This window comes from Pan paniscus, chromosome 8, assembly GCF_029289425.2.
Source record: "Pan paniscus chromosome 8, NHGRI_mPanPan1-v2.0_pri, whole genome shotgun sequence".
Classification (NCBI taxonomy): domain Eukaryota; kingdom Metazoa; phylum Chordata; class Mammalia; order Primates; family Hominidae; genus Pan; species Pan paniscus.
The window spans coordinates 41,541,166-41,559,390 of NC_073257.2; the positions used below are offsets into that span (position 1 = coordinate 41,541,166).

General features: G+C 41.8%; 1 protein-coding gene across 1 annotated transcript in view; it reads left to right on the plus strand.

Annotated features, from left to right (window-relative positions):
• The window catches only part of LOC130540520 (putative uncharacterized protein C10orf126), a 35,502-nt gene extending 18,427 nt beyond the window's left edge, over nt 1-17,075 (plus strand). The window contains exons 4-5 of the mRNA XM_057298835.1: nt 8,446-8,481; nt 15,308-17,075. Coding sequence (XP_057154818.1) covers nt 8,446-8,481; nt 15,308-15,616 — 345 coding nt within the window. The 3' untranslated portion in view covers nt 15,617-17,075. The remainder of the gene's footprint in view (nt 1-8,445; nt 8,482-15,307) is intronic.
• The last annotated feature ends 1,150 nt before the right edge of the window (nt 17,076-18,225 follow it).

Genomic DNA, 18,225 nt, shown 5'->3' on the forward strand with positions numbered 1-18,225 from the left:
CATATCACTGCATTTTCCAATTACTGTCTCTTCTTGGTCACCTTCCCACATGGCTTTACCCCTGTGTTCACAGGACAGTGGGCATGCTTGATCCTACCTCCTGGGAGGGCCTGCAAGAGAAGCAAAAGACAGAAGCCCATAAAGACAGAGGTATTCCTTCTCATTCCCCCCCCCTTTTTTTTTTAAGACAGGGTCTCACTCTGTTGCCCAGATCAGAGTATAGTGGTGCAGTCACTGCTTATTGCAGCCTCAAACACCCAGGCTCAAGCAATCCTCCCACCTTGATCTCTCAAAGTAGTTGGACCACAGGCATGCATCATGATGCCTGGCTTATTTTTAAATTTGTTGTAGAGATGGGAGTCTCACTATATTGCCCAGGCTGGTCTTGAACTCCTGACCTCAAGTGATCCTCCCACCTGGGCCTCCCAAAGTGTTGGGATTACAGGTGTGAGCCACCTCACCATGCCCCCTCTCATTCCTATCTCGGGACATCTTCAGGGTTCCATTTTGCTTCTAAGATCCTTCCTCCTCTCTGATGCTGGGATGTCCACTCCCTGCAGGGAGGGGCTAACTTCCACCCTGAACTTCGACCACTCTTATTCCAAGTCCTCAGTAGGGCCAGCATCAGACTCTAGCAGAGCAAGCCCGATGGCCACACAAAAGGCAGACACCCCCATCAGAGGACAGGGGCATTGTGTTGTCATACGACACTTTCCTATTTTCCAGAGTATGGCACGCAGAGTTTTCAAATAGAAATCAGGGAATGGAGAAATTACATAGCTGTGCGTATGTGACTGTATCTTACCTGGACATCACTTTGCCCTTTGCTTGTGGTAAAATGATATAGACGATATCGTCTTGAGGGGTCATGGAGATTTTCAGACTCTTTGAGCAGATCTTTGAGATCTTCCTTGGTGAAACCATTTCTTAGTGGATTAGTATCCTTATAAATTATGAAAACATGGCACCTAACGATGAACGATGGCCTCAATACAAATAAAATGATGAGAGCCAGGCTGCTGTGGACCTCAGAGGTTCTAGGGAGGTCTGTTCTCATGACTGCATGCATTTGAGTTGATCTAAAGATAAGAAAAATACACTTCAAAATATTAGGCTGCGGTTGCTTCACTGATCAAAAGGAGGCGGGAGTTGTTTTGAAGGTTTCGTCTGGTTTCTACCATGGTGGCATTGCAGGTCCACTTAGACCAGTTGTTTTGCATCCTCAGTCAACATATCCAGAAACTGAAAGGGTCTGATGCCTGAAAAGAGAATAACAAAGCCCTCCAAGCTGGAGTAAATCTGACAACAAAACAGATTGCAGCAATAATAAGAAAAAAAATTCATTAAGCCAGACATGTTTGAAATATAGGGACTCCCTGTGGAACCACAATGAAGACAGATTAAACACAAAAGCATTCAGTGTCTCCATTGTAAAATCAAAGCTCCAGTTTATGGGGCGAGTTTGAACATAGTTGAAGTAATAGGTTCATTATTCTGCCTAATTCCCACTTTTCACTGTGAAACAATGTTAAATGTTAGGATTTTTTGGAGGTATGAATTAACAAATACTGAGTTTCCATGAAATGTTTAGGGACATGTTTTATTTTCCCCATTAAAAATGTCAGCTATTTCTTTAATGTGGTTAATCTCCAATGTTTTCCCAAAGAAGCAACTGATGATTAGACAGCAAAGTCAAACAGTTAATTTTAAGAATATGTGCTATGACCCAGAATTGGTGTGTAACGTTAGCTACAGATATAGAATCTGAAAGTGGGAACTGCCATGGAAGCCGGCAGGAAGAAGGTAGCACTTGGGCTAAAAGGGATCCAAAAATGAGTGTCATTGAAATTTTCACTACATCTTAAAATAATGTGATTTTTGAAAGATTATTTAAAAATTTAATGAAAACCTTAGTTTACACAAAAATTTGACAAGTAAGTAAGATTTGTAACAGTTTGGTGGGAGTAGGGCAGGAAAAAACTTTGCCAAATTGGACTTTCCTTTAAAAGAATCTTTAGAATTAAAACGTTGCCACTAATGATGACATAATATATTGGCAGAAGGAAGATATGCTGGAATGATGTTAAAACGAGCAAGTTCAACGTATTTCTTGGCGGTCTTATGATCATGGACACGGGTTTATTAAAAAATCGTTCTTGTAATGATTATGGGGAAAATTGTAACCTCGAATATCAGACAGTCTAAATTTAAACATTTCTTTTTATAGGTTTCTGTGATAAACTGTTAATATAGCACTCCTTAAATAATTGGTTATTAAATATGGCCCTGGGTTGTACAATAAGAATAAATGTAGTATCACTTTAAATAATCTTCGAAAGACTATTATCCCAGATATTTAGTTTTACCAACACAGGACCCTATAAAGACTTGCAGGGCAGACATATTTCCTTTTTTGCAGATTTAAGAAATGTAAGCTTTTGGCTTGCCTAAAGCTGAGAACCGCTGGAGTGAGTAGCCAGCTCCTCCTTCCTCTGGATCGGTGCCTACTGTGTTTTGGTGATAGAATAAGATACTTTTGCTTCTGGGTTGCTCTTGAATGAGACCTAAAGCTTTAAAAATATTCTTGGCCAGGGCCGGGCTTGGTGGCTCATGCCTGTAATCCCAGCACTTTGGGAGGCCAAGGTGGGCAGATCACAAGGTCAGGAGATCGAGACCATCCTGGCTAACACGGTGAAACCTTGTCTCTACTAAAAATACAAAAAATTAGCCGGGTGTGGCGGCGGGCACCTGTAGTCCCAGCTACTCAGGAGACTGAGGCAGGGGAATGGTGTGAACCTGGCAGACGGAGGTTGCAGTGAGCCGAGATTGTGCCACTGCACTCCAGCCTGGGTGAAAGAGCAAGACTCTTGTCTCAAAAAAAAAAAAAGAAAAAAATTATTGGCCTAGTTTCAGGTTAAAAAAAATAATGCATCCTCACTCCTTGCCATTCTGTAGTGAATGAATGCACTATAAATCTTCACTTAACTTTATTTTTTTTTTAATTACAACATTTTTTAGAGACAGACAGGGTCTTGCTCTGTTGCCCAGGCTGGAGTACAGTGGTGCAATCATAGCTCACTGCAGCCTCCACCTCCTAGGCTTAAGTGATCACTGACCTTGGCCTCCCGAGTAGCTGGGACTATAGGTGTGCACCACCATGCCTGGCTAATTTTTGTTTTTCTTTGTAGATTCAGGACCTTGCTATGTTGCCAAGGCTGGTGTTGAGTTTTTTATCTCAAGCAATTCTCCTGCCATGGCCTCCCAAAGCTCTGAGATTATAGGAATGAGCCACCATGCCTGGCCCTAATTCTTCATTTTAATATATAAAATCTAGGTGCCCTTTTATGTCCTATCTGTGGAATTGCCTGGTTCTTTTCATCTGTATTATATTTCCATCTGAGGGGAGTCCTAAGTTGCTACTATGATCAATGAATAATTTATCACTCACCATCATTTATTGAGCATATGCTGAAAACAAGTTGGCAAAGAACCGAGAATGAACTGCAGATATTTAAAGAACTTTTAGAATAATGGAAATTCTTGTAAAAGGGCTTTTGGGGAACTGTCTTTCATTATTAGACAAAAGAGGTTTTGTCTAATAGGCAAAGTATGGAGTTTGGGAGAAAGGTAAGGTGAGGATGTTACTTTGGGAGTCCCCAGCATAGAATCAGTCATCTGGGGTGTGAAAATGGATGGAAAAGAAAAGCTGAGGTCTGAGAACTGTAGTCTAGCGATGCCAGAGTGTAGAGCAGGGCTCCCTTTCTGGCTGCACAGAAGTTTAAAATCATATAGCCTTGGAAGCCAAACTTAGGAAGTGTTCAGGAAAGGGAGATTGTTCAGCAGTGCCAAGCACAGTGGATGCAACAAGTAACACAACATTGGGCATTCATTTTGTCAATGGGGAGGTCGTTTTGATCTTGACAAGGGCGGTTTCTGCAGATTAGTGAAGATGAAAGTCTAAATGTAGTATATATTTTTTAATTTTTATATTTTGAGACAAGGTCTCACTCTGTCACCCAGACTGGAGTGCAGTGGCATGAATGCAGCCCACTGTAGCCTCCACCTCCTGGGCTCAAGTGATCCTGTCTCCTGGGCCTACCAAAGTGCTGGGATTATAGGCATGAGCCATTGCGCCCTGGCTAAATGGAGTATTTTCATGAAAGGATAAGAAAGGAGAAAAGAAAGATGGTCAACACAGATAATTCTTTAGAGAAGTTTTATTACAAAAGGGAACAGAATATAGGAGGTGCATTGAGGGACTTGGAGTTAAGGGATTTTTTTTTTTTTTAAAGACGGTAAAAAGTTGCAGCCTGTTTTTCTGGTTTTGTTTTGTTTTTTTAGAGACAGGGGCTCGCTTTCTCACCCAGGCTAGAGTGCAGTGGTGGGACCGTAGCTCACTGCAGCCTTGAATGCCTTCACTTAACCGATCCTCCCACCTTAGCTCCCTGAATAGCTGGGACTATAGGTGCACACCACCATGCCCAGCTAATCTTTTCTATATATATATTTTTTGAGACAGGATCTCACTACATTGCCCAGGCTGAGCTTGAACTCCTGGGCTCAAGCGATCCATCTGCCACGACTCTCAAAGTGCTGGGATTACAGGTGTGAGCTACTGCACGGCCAAGGTTTTTGATATTATTGTGGCTAATGTCATCAACTCCTCAATATTCACTCCACTACAATGGATTAACCTAAGCCAATCATGGTGACTGTGCAACTCATGCCAACGATGGGTTTTGGAATACACGAGTGACCTCACTTTAGTTGATGGATATGAAAAGAATTCTAACACAAAGGTGGAGAGCTGGCTTGAGGGAGACTTCAGGGAAAAGTTCTAAATTCCTTTACAAACCATTGAAGAAGAGATGATTCCTCCTCTTCTTTCTCTAGATGCTTTTAATTGTGAGGCCTGGTGCTGATTCAGCCATCTTATCTCCAGTCTGTGACCAAGGCTAATACACATGGAGATCAAAGTGGAAAGAAATGCAAAGAAGTGGACCCGGAGCCTGACATATCACGCCTAAGGCAAACCTTCTCTTTAGGCTTTTTGTGATGTGAGCTAACAAATTTCCTTACTTTACAGCCACTTTTAGTTGTGATTTCCTGTTACTCGCACCTGAAAACATCCTACTGATACTGATAAGTCCTGAAATATTGCTCTTCAGAAAGCTGTGTACATGCACACCTTGAAAAGATGTCACAATATGTTGCAATACATCCTTAAATAATAAATACTTATGTTTCAATAAATCTAAATGCCATTTGGTATAATGAGTGTGTTTGTCAGTAAGACTTTTTGTTAAAATTAGTCTGATCAACTTTTGAGGTGTTGTGTGTATCAGGGGCCCAGTAAGTATTTGCTGGCTACATGTGACTGATGCTGTGGGGAGGGTACCGGGGAGAGGTTTGCTCTGTGGCCTCGGGCCTCAGGGTAGAGGCAGGTTGTGTGAAGCCACTAATGTTGAAGGCAGTGTCACTCTTGATGGATCACATTTTGAAACTAGTTTTTGAATATCTCTTGAATCTTTTCTCTCCATTCCCAGAGAGTCTGCCTTTGTTTACCCCCTTATAATACCTTCACTGGATTCTTGCCAAGACATTCTAACTGTGCTATCCTGAGACTTCCCACTCCTCTGCTACAAGACAGTCTTATTCCTCAGCACTCTCTCCTTGTAGGTTAAGTCCCTTCCAAGATCCTTCCAAGTTCCTTCCTTACAAACGTAAGCAATATGGTGCTCTCATTCTTCTGGTTTCCTGGATATTCCTGATATCTCTGCATCTTTGGGTTGCACACCCTTTGACCTTTGAGCTGGATACAGAAGACATGCACTACAATTTGATGGAGGAATGAATAGGGCAACCCAGCAGTATATGCATGGTTGTCTGAAAAAAAAATTCGGTATGAACTGCTTCAGGACAGAAATGGAAAGCTGGAGGCCTGGGAAGTGAATTATGCCTGCAGGCAAGTTTTCTAAAAAAATGTTTTTTTGTTTTTTGTTTTTTTCACTCTGTTGCCCAGGCTGGAGTGCAGTGGTGCAGTCTCAGCTCACTGCAACCTCCGCCTCCTGGGTTCAAGTGATTCTCCTGCCTCAGCCTCCCGAGTAGCTGGGATTACAGGTGCCCGCCACCATGCCTGGCTAATTTTTGTATTTTTAGTAGAGATGAGGCTTCACCATGTTGGCCAGGCTGGTCTCGAACTCCTGACCTCAAGTGATCCGCCTGCGTTGGCCTCCCAGAGTGTTAGGATTACAGGCATGAGCCACTGCGCCCAGCCTAAAAAATGTTTTGAACAGGTTGCCGGCATTAAGAAATTGGGAGATTTTATATTAAATCATCTGGATTTCTGGCTTCTTTTGACGTCATTGGGCTCATTCCCAAAGAGCAATAGCCAGTTGGGGCCCACTAGGGTCCCTCCTTCTGGGGGTTCTCAGTTTGACTCATTCCTCGGCCAGCCTTTCTGTTACCTGCGTGGTGCACTCAGCCTTAGCTTTGGGATTGTTCCAGAACTTCCAGTGCTCTGCTCTTACACTCATGGTCCAGGCCTCTGTGGACTGTGCCAGAGGCCATCACTGCCCTAGTTTGGGGATCAAAAGCTCCATTATACATTTGTCCTTTGGTGCCCAAATGCCTCCTTGTTTCCTGCAACAAGCCAAAATTTGGAAACCTGGTTTCTGATTAGAGCTCAGCCTTCTTTTGAAGTCTCTCACTTTTCTGAATTCTTCTCACTTTTCAGAGTGTCAGCGTCCTTATTTGTAAAATACATTATCTGGACAGATGAGTTGTGAGGTCGTGGACTGTATGTGGTTATTGTGAATTTATTCTGAAACGTGTCTGCATGTTATGTGTCCCTTAGTTGAAGGGTATAGGGCTGGTGGGGAGCGTACTCTATCTAGCAGGACCCTTGCCTGACATGGGGGATAATGGCCTATTTCCCTCCTGTCAAACCTGAAGCCTAGGGAATTTCTGAAATACTGAAACCCACTCCTTTGGCTTATGGCTCCATGTAAGCTGTAAAACACACACTCAACACTTGATACATTTCATTACGATGAAAGGACTCTCAAGTGCAAGTGACAGAGTATGTTGACCTACGGTTAGGGGCATTACACTGTGCTTGACTGTCTTCAGAAGAGTTTTGCCCAGTTGTGGCTTTAACTTGACATCCAGACAACAAAGCTCCCTGATCACATTTAATAAGAAAATTTAATAACCCCTTATTGAGTATTTCTGCTGCCCCCATAGATTAACCTTTAACAAATGAAGTTTTCGTTGCCACACAGCCTCAAGAATGTTCTCTCTGTGATGCATGTGTCTAAATTTGTGTGGACATGAGGACTCTGGAGGCTGGGAAAGTCCCATTGTGTGTGGAAAAGTTCCCAGGGAGCCAGTTCCAGTGGAATTGATGTCACCAAGACACTAGGAATGACTTCCAGGGCCCACAGCCTCCTAATCACACTCATCCACGCTAAATTACAACATATACGAGAAACCCATTTCTCCGGGTGTTTAAATACTAGACACACATAAGCAGCCAAATAATTTCCCCAAGATTTTTCAATACATGGTCATCTATTTAAAAATGGAATGATGGACCGGGTGTGCTAGCTCACACCTGTAATCTCAGCACTCACGGCGGGAAGATCGCTTGAGCCTAGGAGTTCGAGACTAGCCTGGGTAATATAGCAAGACCCCATCTCTACTAAAGATAAAAAAAAAAATAGCTAGGCATGGTGGTGTGTGCCTGTAGTCGCTGCTACATGGGAGGCTGTTGTGGGAGGATAGCCTGAGCCCGGGACTTTGAGGCTGCAGTGAGCTAGGATTGTGCCACTGCACTCTAGCCTGAGTGATGGAGTGAGCCCCTGTCTCGAAAAATAAAATAAAAATCGAACAATGGGTTACTGTGGGTCACAGCAGCACAGCAGTTGTTGGGAGGTGTTCGTGATAATGTGATGCGACAGTTGGTGTTGTCATGGAGACTAATCCACATTATATGGATAAGAAAAAGAGTCAAAAAATGTCCGTATTTTATTTTGTGAATGCCTTATAAGCATTATGAAACAATGCTTATTTGCCATTTAGCAGGAGATACTCTAGATGTACAAGCTTGAAAAGAATTTGAAAGAAAGAACTGATAACACCGCAGGATCTTTCCCAAGAGCTGTTGCATCACTGTTTCCTGGGGTTTAACTGGATGATATCACAACAAATCCTTCTACATGATTTTGTCATACTGCTCCCTGTAGATCAGAGAAATTTTGATTTACAATCATTTTTATTTATGATTATGAATGATGGTTTTGAAGATCTTTTAAGGCAATGAATGTGTAATGGAAATTTCTATTCCTTTCAGGTTATGCTGGATAAGTACACAGCTTGAATTATGTTTAGTCTCTATTATTTAAGGTTTAATTAATGTTGTGATTTTTTTTTTTTCATTTTCAGGTAAGCCTAGAATTGTACTATTGGAACTCAATGACGGTAAGTACTTACTACACACCACAGTGTATTTGCATGATATATGATATATTTTTATTAACTGAAAAAGTTTTCTAGTATATATATATACACACACATACACACACACGTGTACTTAACACTTAACTTATTCTAACGAAACTTTATGTTCCTTATTATATACTATACCTTATGTGCTCAAAGTGCCTTTTTGCACTCTTGGATCTGTTTGAAATCAAGATTTCTGGCTTGTAGATGTATTTTTAATTGGGAACAGATGAGCCCCTGGCCACCTGGGTGAATTATTTGGGACTGTGGTGTGTGCCACTCTGGCACTTTGCACCCTATGTGTTTCTTCTGCTTCCCTAGGGAGGTGATTGGTGAGTCTTAGGGAGGGGCCAGGACAAAGGTCCTGTGGCCTGGGGAGGACAGGTTATAGTTTAAGCTAACACCCTGTACATGCTAGGAAGTCACCAAGGAAGGAGGTGGCCTTGTCCCCCGGGGGAGTTTGCACTTGTGTGCCTGTGGCTTGTGACGTACCCAGGGTGACTGCAGAGACTGGCTAGGTCCTGGAGCAGTCTCACCTTTTAAATTTTAAGTTAATTATTACTTCTTGAAAGGAAGTTTCCCTGTGTTGTGCAGGCTGGCCTCGACCTCCTGGGCTCAAATGATCCCCTAGTCTCAAGTGATCCTCAGGCTGAGATGACAGTAGCTGGGACGACAGGCATGGGCCACTGTACTAATCCTTTTTCATACTGCTATGAAGAAATACCTGAGACTGGGTAATTCACAGGAAAAAAAAAGAGGTTTAATGGACTCACAGCTCCACATGGCTGGGGAGGCCTCATAATCATGGGGGAAGGTGAAAGAGGAGCAAAGTCATGTCTTACATGGCAGCAGGCAGGAGAGGGGGTGCAGGGGAACTCCCCTTTATAAAACCATCAGATCTCATGAGACTTGTTCACTATCACAAGAACAGTATGAGAAAAACCCATCCCCATTATTCAATTACCTCCCATCAGGTCCCTCCCATGACATGTGGGGATGATGAGAACTACAATTTAAGATGGGATTTGGGTAGGGACACAGCCAAACCATATCAGCCACTGTGCCCGGCCAAGCTTACAGCACCCAGTATTTCCAGGTGGTCTCCCATCCAAATACTAACCAGGCCCAAACCTGCTTAGCTTCTGAGTTTGGATGAGATCAGGTGCATTATCTTCAAGATGTAATATTTGCACCATCAATTCTAGCTTCTACACAATGTGCAGGGACATTGAATAGATCTTGTCCAAATCCCAATTTTTCTCTGTCAAGCATTGCCTCATCCCATAGTAGGAATGAGATAGAGAACATAATGCCATGGTTCAACCACCCTAGAGTGACAGAAAAATGAGATGGGTGGAGATAAATACTACTACAAAAGCTCTCCTGTTTCCTAAGCACTCAGCATTCTATAGCAGGTGGAAATAAAATGGGCATCTATTCTGGACTCCAATGTTACCTTGTCCAGGACTTTGTGACTGTCATCGAGGCATGACTACATACCTGTGTCCAGTTAACAACCAAAATAAGAGCAATGTCTCCTTCCGATCTCCACTTCCCCTACTTGGAGGATGTGTGTGTGTGGGGAAAGATTGCCTGCTGAAACTCCACACACCTTTGGACCCCAACATCCCCCTCAACTTTGCACTTGCTGTTTCAGGTCAGTTAAGCTGATATTAATGTTCCTTCTCATCTATTCCCCTCCCTTTTTCATGTAAAAACAAAAACAAAAACAAAAAACTTTCATTCCCTTGTTTAAGGCCAGATGCCATGAATGAAGAGGGCTGGTTAACAGTGAATATGTGGCACAGTGGCTTATGCCTGTAATCCCAGCACTTTGGGAGGCCGAGGCAGGAGGATCACCTGAGGTCAGGGGTTCGAGACCAGCCTTGACCACATGGCGAAACCCTGTCTCTACTAAAAATACAAAAATTAGCCAGGCGTGGTGGCAGGCACCTGTAGTCCCAGCTACTGGGGAGGCTGAGGCAGGAGAATCACTTGAACCTGGGAGATGGATGTTGCAGTGAGCAGAGATCGTGCCATTGTACTCCAGCCTGGGTGACAGAGTGAGACTCCGTCAAAACAAAGCAAAACAAAACAAAAAAAAACCCCAGTGAATATGCATGAGGGAGAAGCTTTACTATCTTGTGAATAAAAGGAAATGTGTTCTGAAGGCATCAGGTAACTTACCTTTGAATCTCTGGGACATTGTCACAGGACTGTGGGGCGTTTAAGCCCAGACAGAATTGTCTGAGATTATTAAACGAAGGAGTCCCGCATTCATGGTGACTCAACCTGTTAGCACTTCCTTTCTTCTGGGATCCAGCCTGTTGCGGCCTCTTTAGTATCAGCAGTGGCTGTGCAGAACATTGCCAAGCCCTTAGCAACCTATTCAGCAGCTCTGTGGGGATGGCTGGGGAGCCCCAGGTTTGCAAATGCAACGGCGAGTCAGCCTGGAAAGTCGGCACCACGGTGCCCTCTCCCTGCCAGGCTCCTTTCAAGAAATTCCCAGCTACCCTGCTGTTTATTAAACAGCTCAGTAAAGAAAGCACAGGGGGCAAAACAGCCGTCCTACATGAGCAGAAGGCATTCACAAGTTGCCAGAGTGATTTTGTCTGAGTGTTCGGCCTGGAGGTGGCTGAAAGAGGAATAATGAAACAGAATGGGCGGTCCGAGCGGACATGAAACAGCGATTACACGGTAGGTATTTCTTTGTAGTTAGGCACTCTCTTTGCCAGCATGAAACTCAACTTGAACTTACTCAACAGTTTAAAGTCAGGGATTCCAGAGACTTAGCTTTGAAAACACGTGAAGAAATGTTCGGGGGCAATGCTGACATTTACAAGGCTGATGCGAAAGATCGCATGTGTGAATGGAAATGCTTTATCATTATGGATTTATCTTCTAATGATGCATGCTTGTAAAGCAGTATCCTGAAGCAATGGCGATATTAAAATACATAAAAAATTATCAATAATTTTATACACACACACATCCAAAATCAGCTGCATTTTTACAGATTAGCTATTTAACTGGTCAAGGGCAGTTAGGCTTAATTAATGTGAACTTAGCCACTAAAGTTAATAAATTCTCCCATGGGAGCTATGAATCGAGAGGGTGAAAGGAAGTTGTCTATTTAATAGCTAATTAAATCACTAGTGTTTTCCGACAGTATCATTTTCTGGGTTTTGCAAGCTAACAAGGAAGCATCACTTTGATTTTTTTTTTTAATTGAGAAGATTTAAGACAATTTTTGCTCTGTAAAGCAACAACAAAAAAATAATTCATATAGACTTCATGGAAGATTTGTTTGTTTGTTTTTAAAAAAACCTTAACTATTATAAGTATTTCCCTAGTTGCCTGTAATCTAAAAAGTCAAGACATTTGCTATTGGATTAACAATGCTTTGACTGACTAACATACTGATTTTGAGTTATTATTTCAGCTAAGATGAAAGAAAGTTTCATAAAGAAGGCAGTGAAAACCCAGGATCCCTGGCCCCCAGGGTGGTTTTGTGGTAATGAGTTAAGAGGTTAGGGAGCTTTAATCAGTGACTTTGGCATCTTTACTCAATATATGAAAGAATTACGAAGGTTCCTTAGGTACTGAACTTCCTCCCAAGGAGGGAGCTTAAAACTCAAAAACTTAAGGATTTAAGTGCATTGATTAAAATTCAGTTGTGAGAGAAGGGAGAATTCTTGTTTGAGAATTCCCTGCAAAATCATTTGATAATCACTATAAGACTTTCTTACAACACTTTATGGAGGTAAATTTAAATATAGTAAAGTGAAAAAATCTAAGGCAAAAAATGTGATGACTTTTATACATATGCTTACAACCACGTGACTACCACACAGTTCCGTGTTCCTCAGCTGAGTGTGATTCTAGTCTTTAAGAGAAGGTTTTTGTTCTGCTTGTTTTTTTTTTTTTCTTTTTAAAACAGCCTGGCACTTAAAGTGAGCCAAATATTTCACCAGGTATAGTCAGCTGTAGAACTAGTGATCTTGTCCAATGCTGTAAGAAAAATAGGCTGTGATTAAACTTGTTAAGTAATAATGGTTTACTGGGGCTGGGCACAGTGGCTCACACCTGTAATCCCAGCACTTTGGGAGGCCGAGGCAGGTAGATTACCTGAGGTCAGGAGTTTGAGACCAGCCTGGCCAACATGGTGAAACCCCATCTCTACTAAAAATGCCAAATTAGCTGGCGTGGTGGCGCATACCTGTAATCCCAGCTACTCGGGAGGCTGAGGCAGGAGAATTGCTGGAACCCAGGAGGTGGAGGTTGCAGTGAGCCAAGATCGTGCCATTGCATGCCAGCCTGGGCAACAAGAGCAAAACTCCATCTCAAAAAAAAAAAAAGAAGAAGGTTTATTGGACTTGATTTTGGTACCTCCTTGAAAGATTTTGTAGAGCAATTTTGAGCATGTGAATTTTTGCAATGAGAGATTATTTTACTCCTTCCTAAGATAGGATTCCCCTATAGTCTCAGAACAAAGGATAGTTCTTTGAATAGTATATTTCAGCCTTAGGGAATCACATTTTAGTACTTCATTTTATAGGGGGTGGATGAAAATTTCATTATGGGTGTTCATCAATTCTCATAATTTAAAATCGTAAATTAAAAATCACTAATTTAAAAGGGTTTAATGTCTCCATTGTGGAAGGCATTTGGGATCTTGGCGTTTGAGTTAGTTTCCTGACCCAAAGGCTCAGACAGTGGAAGTATCATTTCCCTAGTCTCCAGCATTCTTTAAAAACAGAATTACAAGAGATAATATATGCAGTGCCTGGCACACAGCAGTGGGGAGAGCAAATGTAAACTCTTTCCTCTTTCCTCACAATCCTTCTCCTCCTTGATTCCACTTCTAAATGTCACAGCTGAGTACTGGTAGCTGTGAATAGATCAAGAGATGTCAGACAGTGGAGACAGGTGAATCTTGAGTTAAGGCGGAGATGAGGGTGAGGTGTTGGTGGAGAACATAGGTAGGTTCAGGGTCTAGAAGGTGAGTTGGTCTGGTGTCCTGAAATATAAACCTTGTTGACAAACACAGGCAAGAGAAGGTCCAAGTGATGAGAGTTGATGTTAAGGACCAGTGGATATTGGGAAACAGTTGAGCAATGGCTATTAGTTGAGCACAATCATTCCATTCAATTCAACAAACATTTATGGAGTCCTTTCTATGTGCAACTAAATGCTCTAAGATTTCTGAGTTAGGAACAGCCTAGCATGTGGCAAGTATAATTGATGGCTGATTGCCGACCTTGGGCAAAGACAATCAATCTCTGCTCTGGCTTGAGTAATCTGGTTTGGGTAGATAAGGATCACAGTGAGCACTGTGTTGGGGGAGGGTGTAGAGTGGGGGGTGACACATTTCTGCATGTGCTGATGGTTGCAACCAAAGACAGGGCTTCTGAGAGACCTGCGTTGTAAATGTTCCATCTGGTTGGGCTGTTCCCATTTGTATCTGTCTCCCTCTGGTGCTAGATTTTTTTGGTTTTACGTGTTTCTAAAACAGAATCCGGTCAATTCCCTCTGAGGTCTTCAACTGGAGTTTGAGTTGGGAGGGCCATGCTGTGTAGGGTTTGGAGCCACGTGGGGCCTGCCAGCCCTATTAAGTTGCATTCTTTTGAAGTGTGTATCTCCCCTTGCACCAGCCCTGTTCCCCACCTGTGAAGCAGCTTTTGACTTCCATATATTATGGAATATTATGCACATAAGAGAAAAGAGCTTCATTTTATTTTCTGGTTTTTTCCATACTTCATCAACAATTAACCATGTTAGAAAAAGTAGAGCTGAAATAATCCCATCAGGAATTGGCACTGGGTTTCTGGAAAACATAGTCCTAACCACCTCTTTTATTTAGTGTGTTTGTCTAGGAATTGAGAAAAGCTTGAGTGTTGGTTTATCTTATGTTTCCAACTAAGAGTAATTTCATAAATACTAGAAACCTTGCAGGGAAAAAACCTATTTTCATAAAATGATGAATGCACTAGGCAAGGGAAATTTGAATGAGGCACTAGGCAAGAGAAATTTGAATGAGTGGAAACTAGAATTGGGCTCCTTGATCTTTTTCTGCATGCAGCACTTTTTTTTATTTGGAAGCAATCCCCAAAGTTTGGAAATCTGTTTAGGTTATGAAACCCAGTATTCAGATGACTGTCACATCTTCATTAAACAAAACAAAACACAATTTTGTGCCTTCTGAACTGAAGAGTTGCCTCTATGTTGTAGGGGATGTGATGGGCTCTCCAGCCTATGAATATAGGATCTAACTGCACACACCCCTTTATGCTGAGGGGCCTCCCAGTTATAAGGCTGATGTTGTTTTTTATGACAAGAAACTATTTGCAAAATTTGATTTAGGAACCAATTAGCTAAATTTAAGATTATGAAAATGAACCAGAAAGAGAAGCCTCTCATAAACAACTTCGGCTATTGGGAGGCGGACCCCTCACATCCCATGGGGCCTCCAATCAGAGGCCTCGAGAGAATCGCTAGGAAGCCTGAGAGTGGGTGAGGCCTGGGCCCCTGGAGACTGCTCCTGGCCCCTGGCCTTCTTCCACTTTGGGAGAGACCATCCTGTCCTGGAAACGTGCTCCGTGGTGACACCACGGCGCAGGGTTGGCCTTCTGGAGTCCATGTCTCTGGAAGCCGCATCCACATCCCGCTTCCTGGTCCACACTGAGTGAGGCTGGGAGAGGGTTTCCAGGGGCACTTCCGTTTCAGCTTGTTTCTATTTTAATGCCTGGAGACAATTAAAGACCAATGTCTGGTGCCAGTATTTTTTTTTTTTTCCCCACAGTTTACGCTATTCTTAGAAACAGTTGAGCCAGTGGCGGTAGAGTCTGAAGGCTCTGGAATCTTTTCCTTCGTGTGGCAGCAACTTATTTTTCCTGCGGAGGCTCGGTGGTGCTTTTCTTGGGCTCAGGATTGCGGCTTGGATGGCTCATTCCCTGGGAGTGCACACACTGAGCCCTTTGGAAAGGCAGCAGCAGGACAAGGATCAGTGGCAGGCAAAGAGGCAAAAAAAGCAGGACCCGGGTTCCATAGGCAACTGCTTTATTTACAGTTCCAAAAACGGTGCTTGTTCAACTATCCTGAACTTTTGTAGAAGTTCAAACTTGGAAATTGTAGTGATGAAATGAGAGCTGTGTTTTAAAAATTACTTTTAACTGTCTATGAAGCAAGTCTACATTTTGGCAAAATGGGCTGCTTTTAATCTGGTCATGTGGGATTTAAAAAAAGATTTAATTCAGCTGGATTTTGCAAAGCCCTTGCATGGTATGACATGAGGTTATTTAAGGTATAGTTTTGTCTTCAAAGAGAAGAAATAAGACACACGCATGGATTTTTAGAGTAAAAATAACGAGAGAATGTTATTACCCAAGAGCATATATTAGCTCACTTGCAGTGATGTTGAACTGGGAACATTCCAGAAGGATTCCACGTGAAGCAGTGTTTGCTTTTGTATGTTTGAAATGCTCCATAACAAAATTGAAAAACTGTAAGAGCAAAATAAATAATAATACGGATTATGAAGTAATTAAAATGAAGCAGAGAAAAAACCTGTAGGATGCAGCCTAAATAAATGATACTTTAAATCAAGCTTATCCAACCCGTGTCTTGTAGGCCACAATGTGGCCTAGGACATATTTGAATGCGGCCCAACACAAATTCGTAAACTTTCTTAAAATATTGTGAGACTTTTTTTTTTTTTTTTTTTTTTAGCTCATCAGCTATCATTAGTGTTAGTGTATTTTACGTGTGGCCCAAGACAATTCTTCTTCTTCTGATGTGGCCCAGGGAAGCCAAAAGACTGGCCACCTCTGGTTCAAATAAACATTTACAGCCTCAGTCACATATATTAGAAAATGAAAAAGACTGAAAAATTTGCCAGCTACTTGCTTGACACAGTACAATAGAAAAACAACAGCAAAGCAAGCAGAAAGAAGGCAGAAGAAGGAAGGAAACCATAAAGATAAGGAGAGCAATTAATGAGCTAGAAAACAAAGTAATAATGCAGAAATCAACCCAACTAAAAGCCGGTTCCTTGAAAAGAGTGATAAAGCCATCTCTGGCAAGAATGACCAAGGACGAGAGAAGAAAAAGCATGAAAAAGAAACAGAGCATAACTACTGATGGAGATTTTAAAGCCTGTAAGAGAATACTATGGACAAGTTCCTGACAATACATTTGGAAACAGAGAAATCAGACGATCTCCTAGAAAAATATTAATTACAAAAACTGATGAAAGAAAAAGCTGGAATATACCTATAATCAACAAAAGAAGTGAATCAAGTTAATAATCTACAGCCTTCCTTCCCCGGATGCCTCCCTCTCCAAAAAACAGGCCAGACACAGCCAAGTTTACAAAATCTTCAAAGAACAGATAAGCACTACTTTGTATAAACTTTTTCAAAGAATAGAAAAAGGACAACTTCCCACATCATTTTGTATGCATAACCTTGATAATAAAACTGAACAAATAAAATAGAGTGTAGCAAAATTATAGGTCATTGTTAATTACGAAATGAGTGTAATGATCTTAAATAAAATATTAGTAAACCAAATCTATCAAAATATTTAAATAATACATTTTTGACCAGTTAGTGTTTATCCTAATGTGGCAGGATGGTTTACATTAGGAAATCTTTTTAATGTAATTCACCACATCTGTACGTTTAAAGATGTTCAAATGTTACTATATATTGCTTACCGTTTTATGTCTGTAAAATATAAAAATATAGTCAATTACTGTCTATCTCTGGTGATGGAGAGTAAACAATGAAATGGGGATGCTTTAGCTGACACTAAAATATTTACTTTCTCAAAAAATAAAAAGGTAACTAAAGGAAAGATTGTGTTAAGGATAACACTTCTTAGATCTAGTGGATGAACCCCTTGGTCATTGTCATTGTTTTCATTTCTTCTGAATTGCTGAGATATTACACAACTAAACATATTTGAGAAAAAAAGAGAAAAGGGCAAAATCTGGAACTTAGATTATATCCAGCACTGTTCTATTGATATATTTCATTTATATTAATTTATGCACTAAATGAATGTTTCTACTAAAAATACAAAAATTAGCTGGGCATGGTGGCACGTGCCTGTAATCCCAGCTACTTGGGAGGCTGAGGCAGGAGAATTGCCTGAACCTGGGAGGCAGAGATTGCAGTGAGCTAAGATCGTGCCACTGCTATAATAGATTATCTGATATAATAGATTATCTCTTCCATTTAAAGTTTTTTCTTAATTAATCTCCAGCCCTACCGTTATTGATGTGTCTCCATCCAGTGTTTGCCAAAACTAAAATTGATTCACTGGCACCTTTCTGTCTGTCCCTTCCAACTCTCTCCTCACCCCCAAGCCAAGAATGTTGCCAGCCAAAGTTCTGCAATTGACAGGTTTGTTGGTAATGGTGGGTCTGGGGTATTTTTCTGCTCCCGCCCGCTAGTGTGGACTCAGACCCTGGGTCCACCTTCACACTGACTTTCTTAGGACTTAGGAGGGAGAAATACCCTCAACCTTGGGGCTAATGATGTGACCCTTGCTCAGCGACTCTAAAACCGCAAATACTCTTCTAGCCAAGGTCAGAGGTCAGCTACCCATGGGGGACAGGAGGGCAGCAGAATGGACACCATAATTGGATAAATCTGTTAAATTTTCATATTCCCCATTTATTTGCTGTTCATTTAGGCAACATCTGCTCTCTGTTTC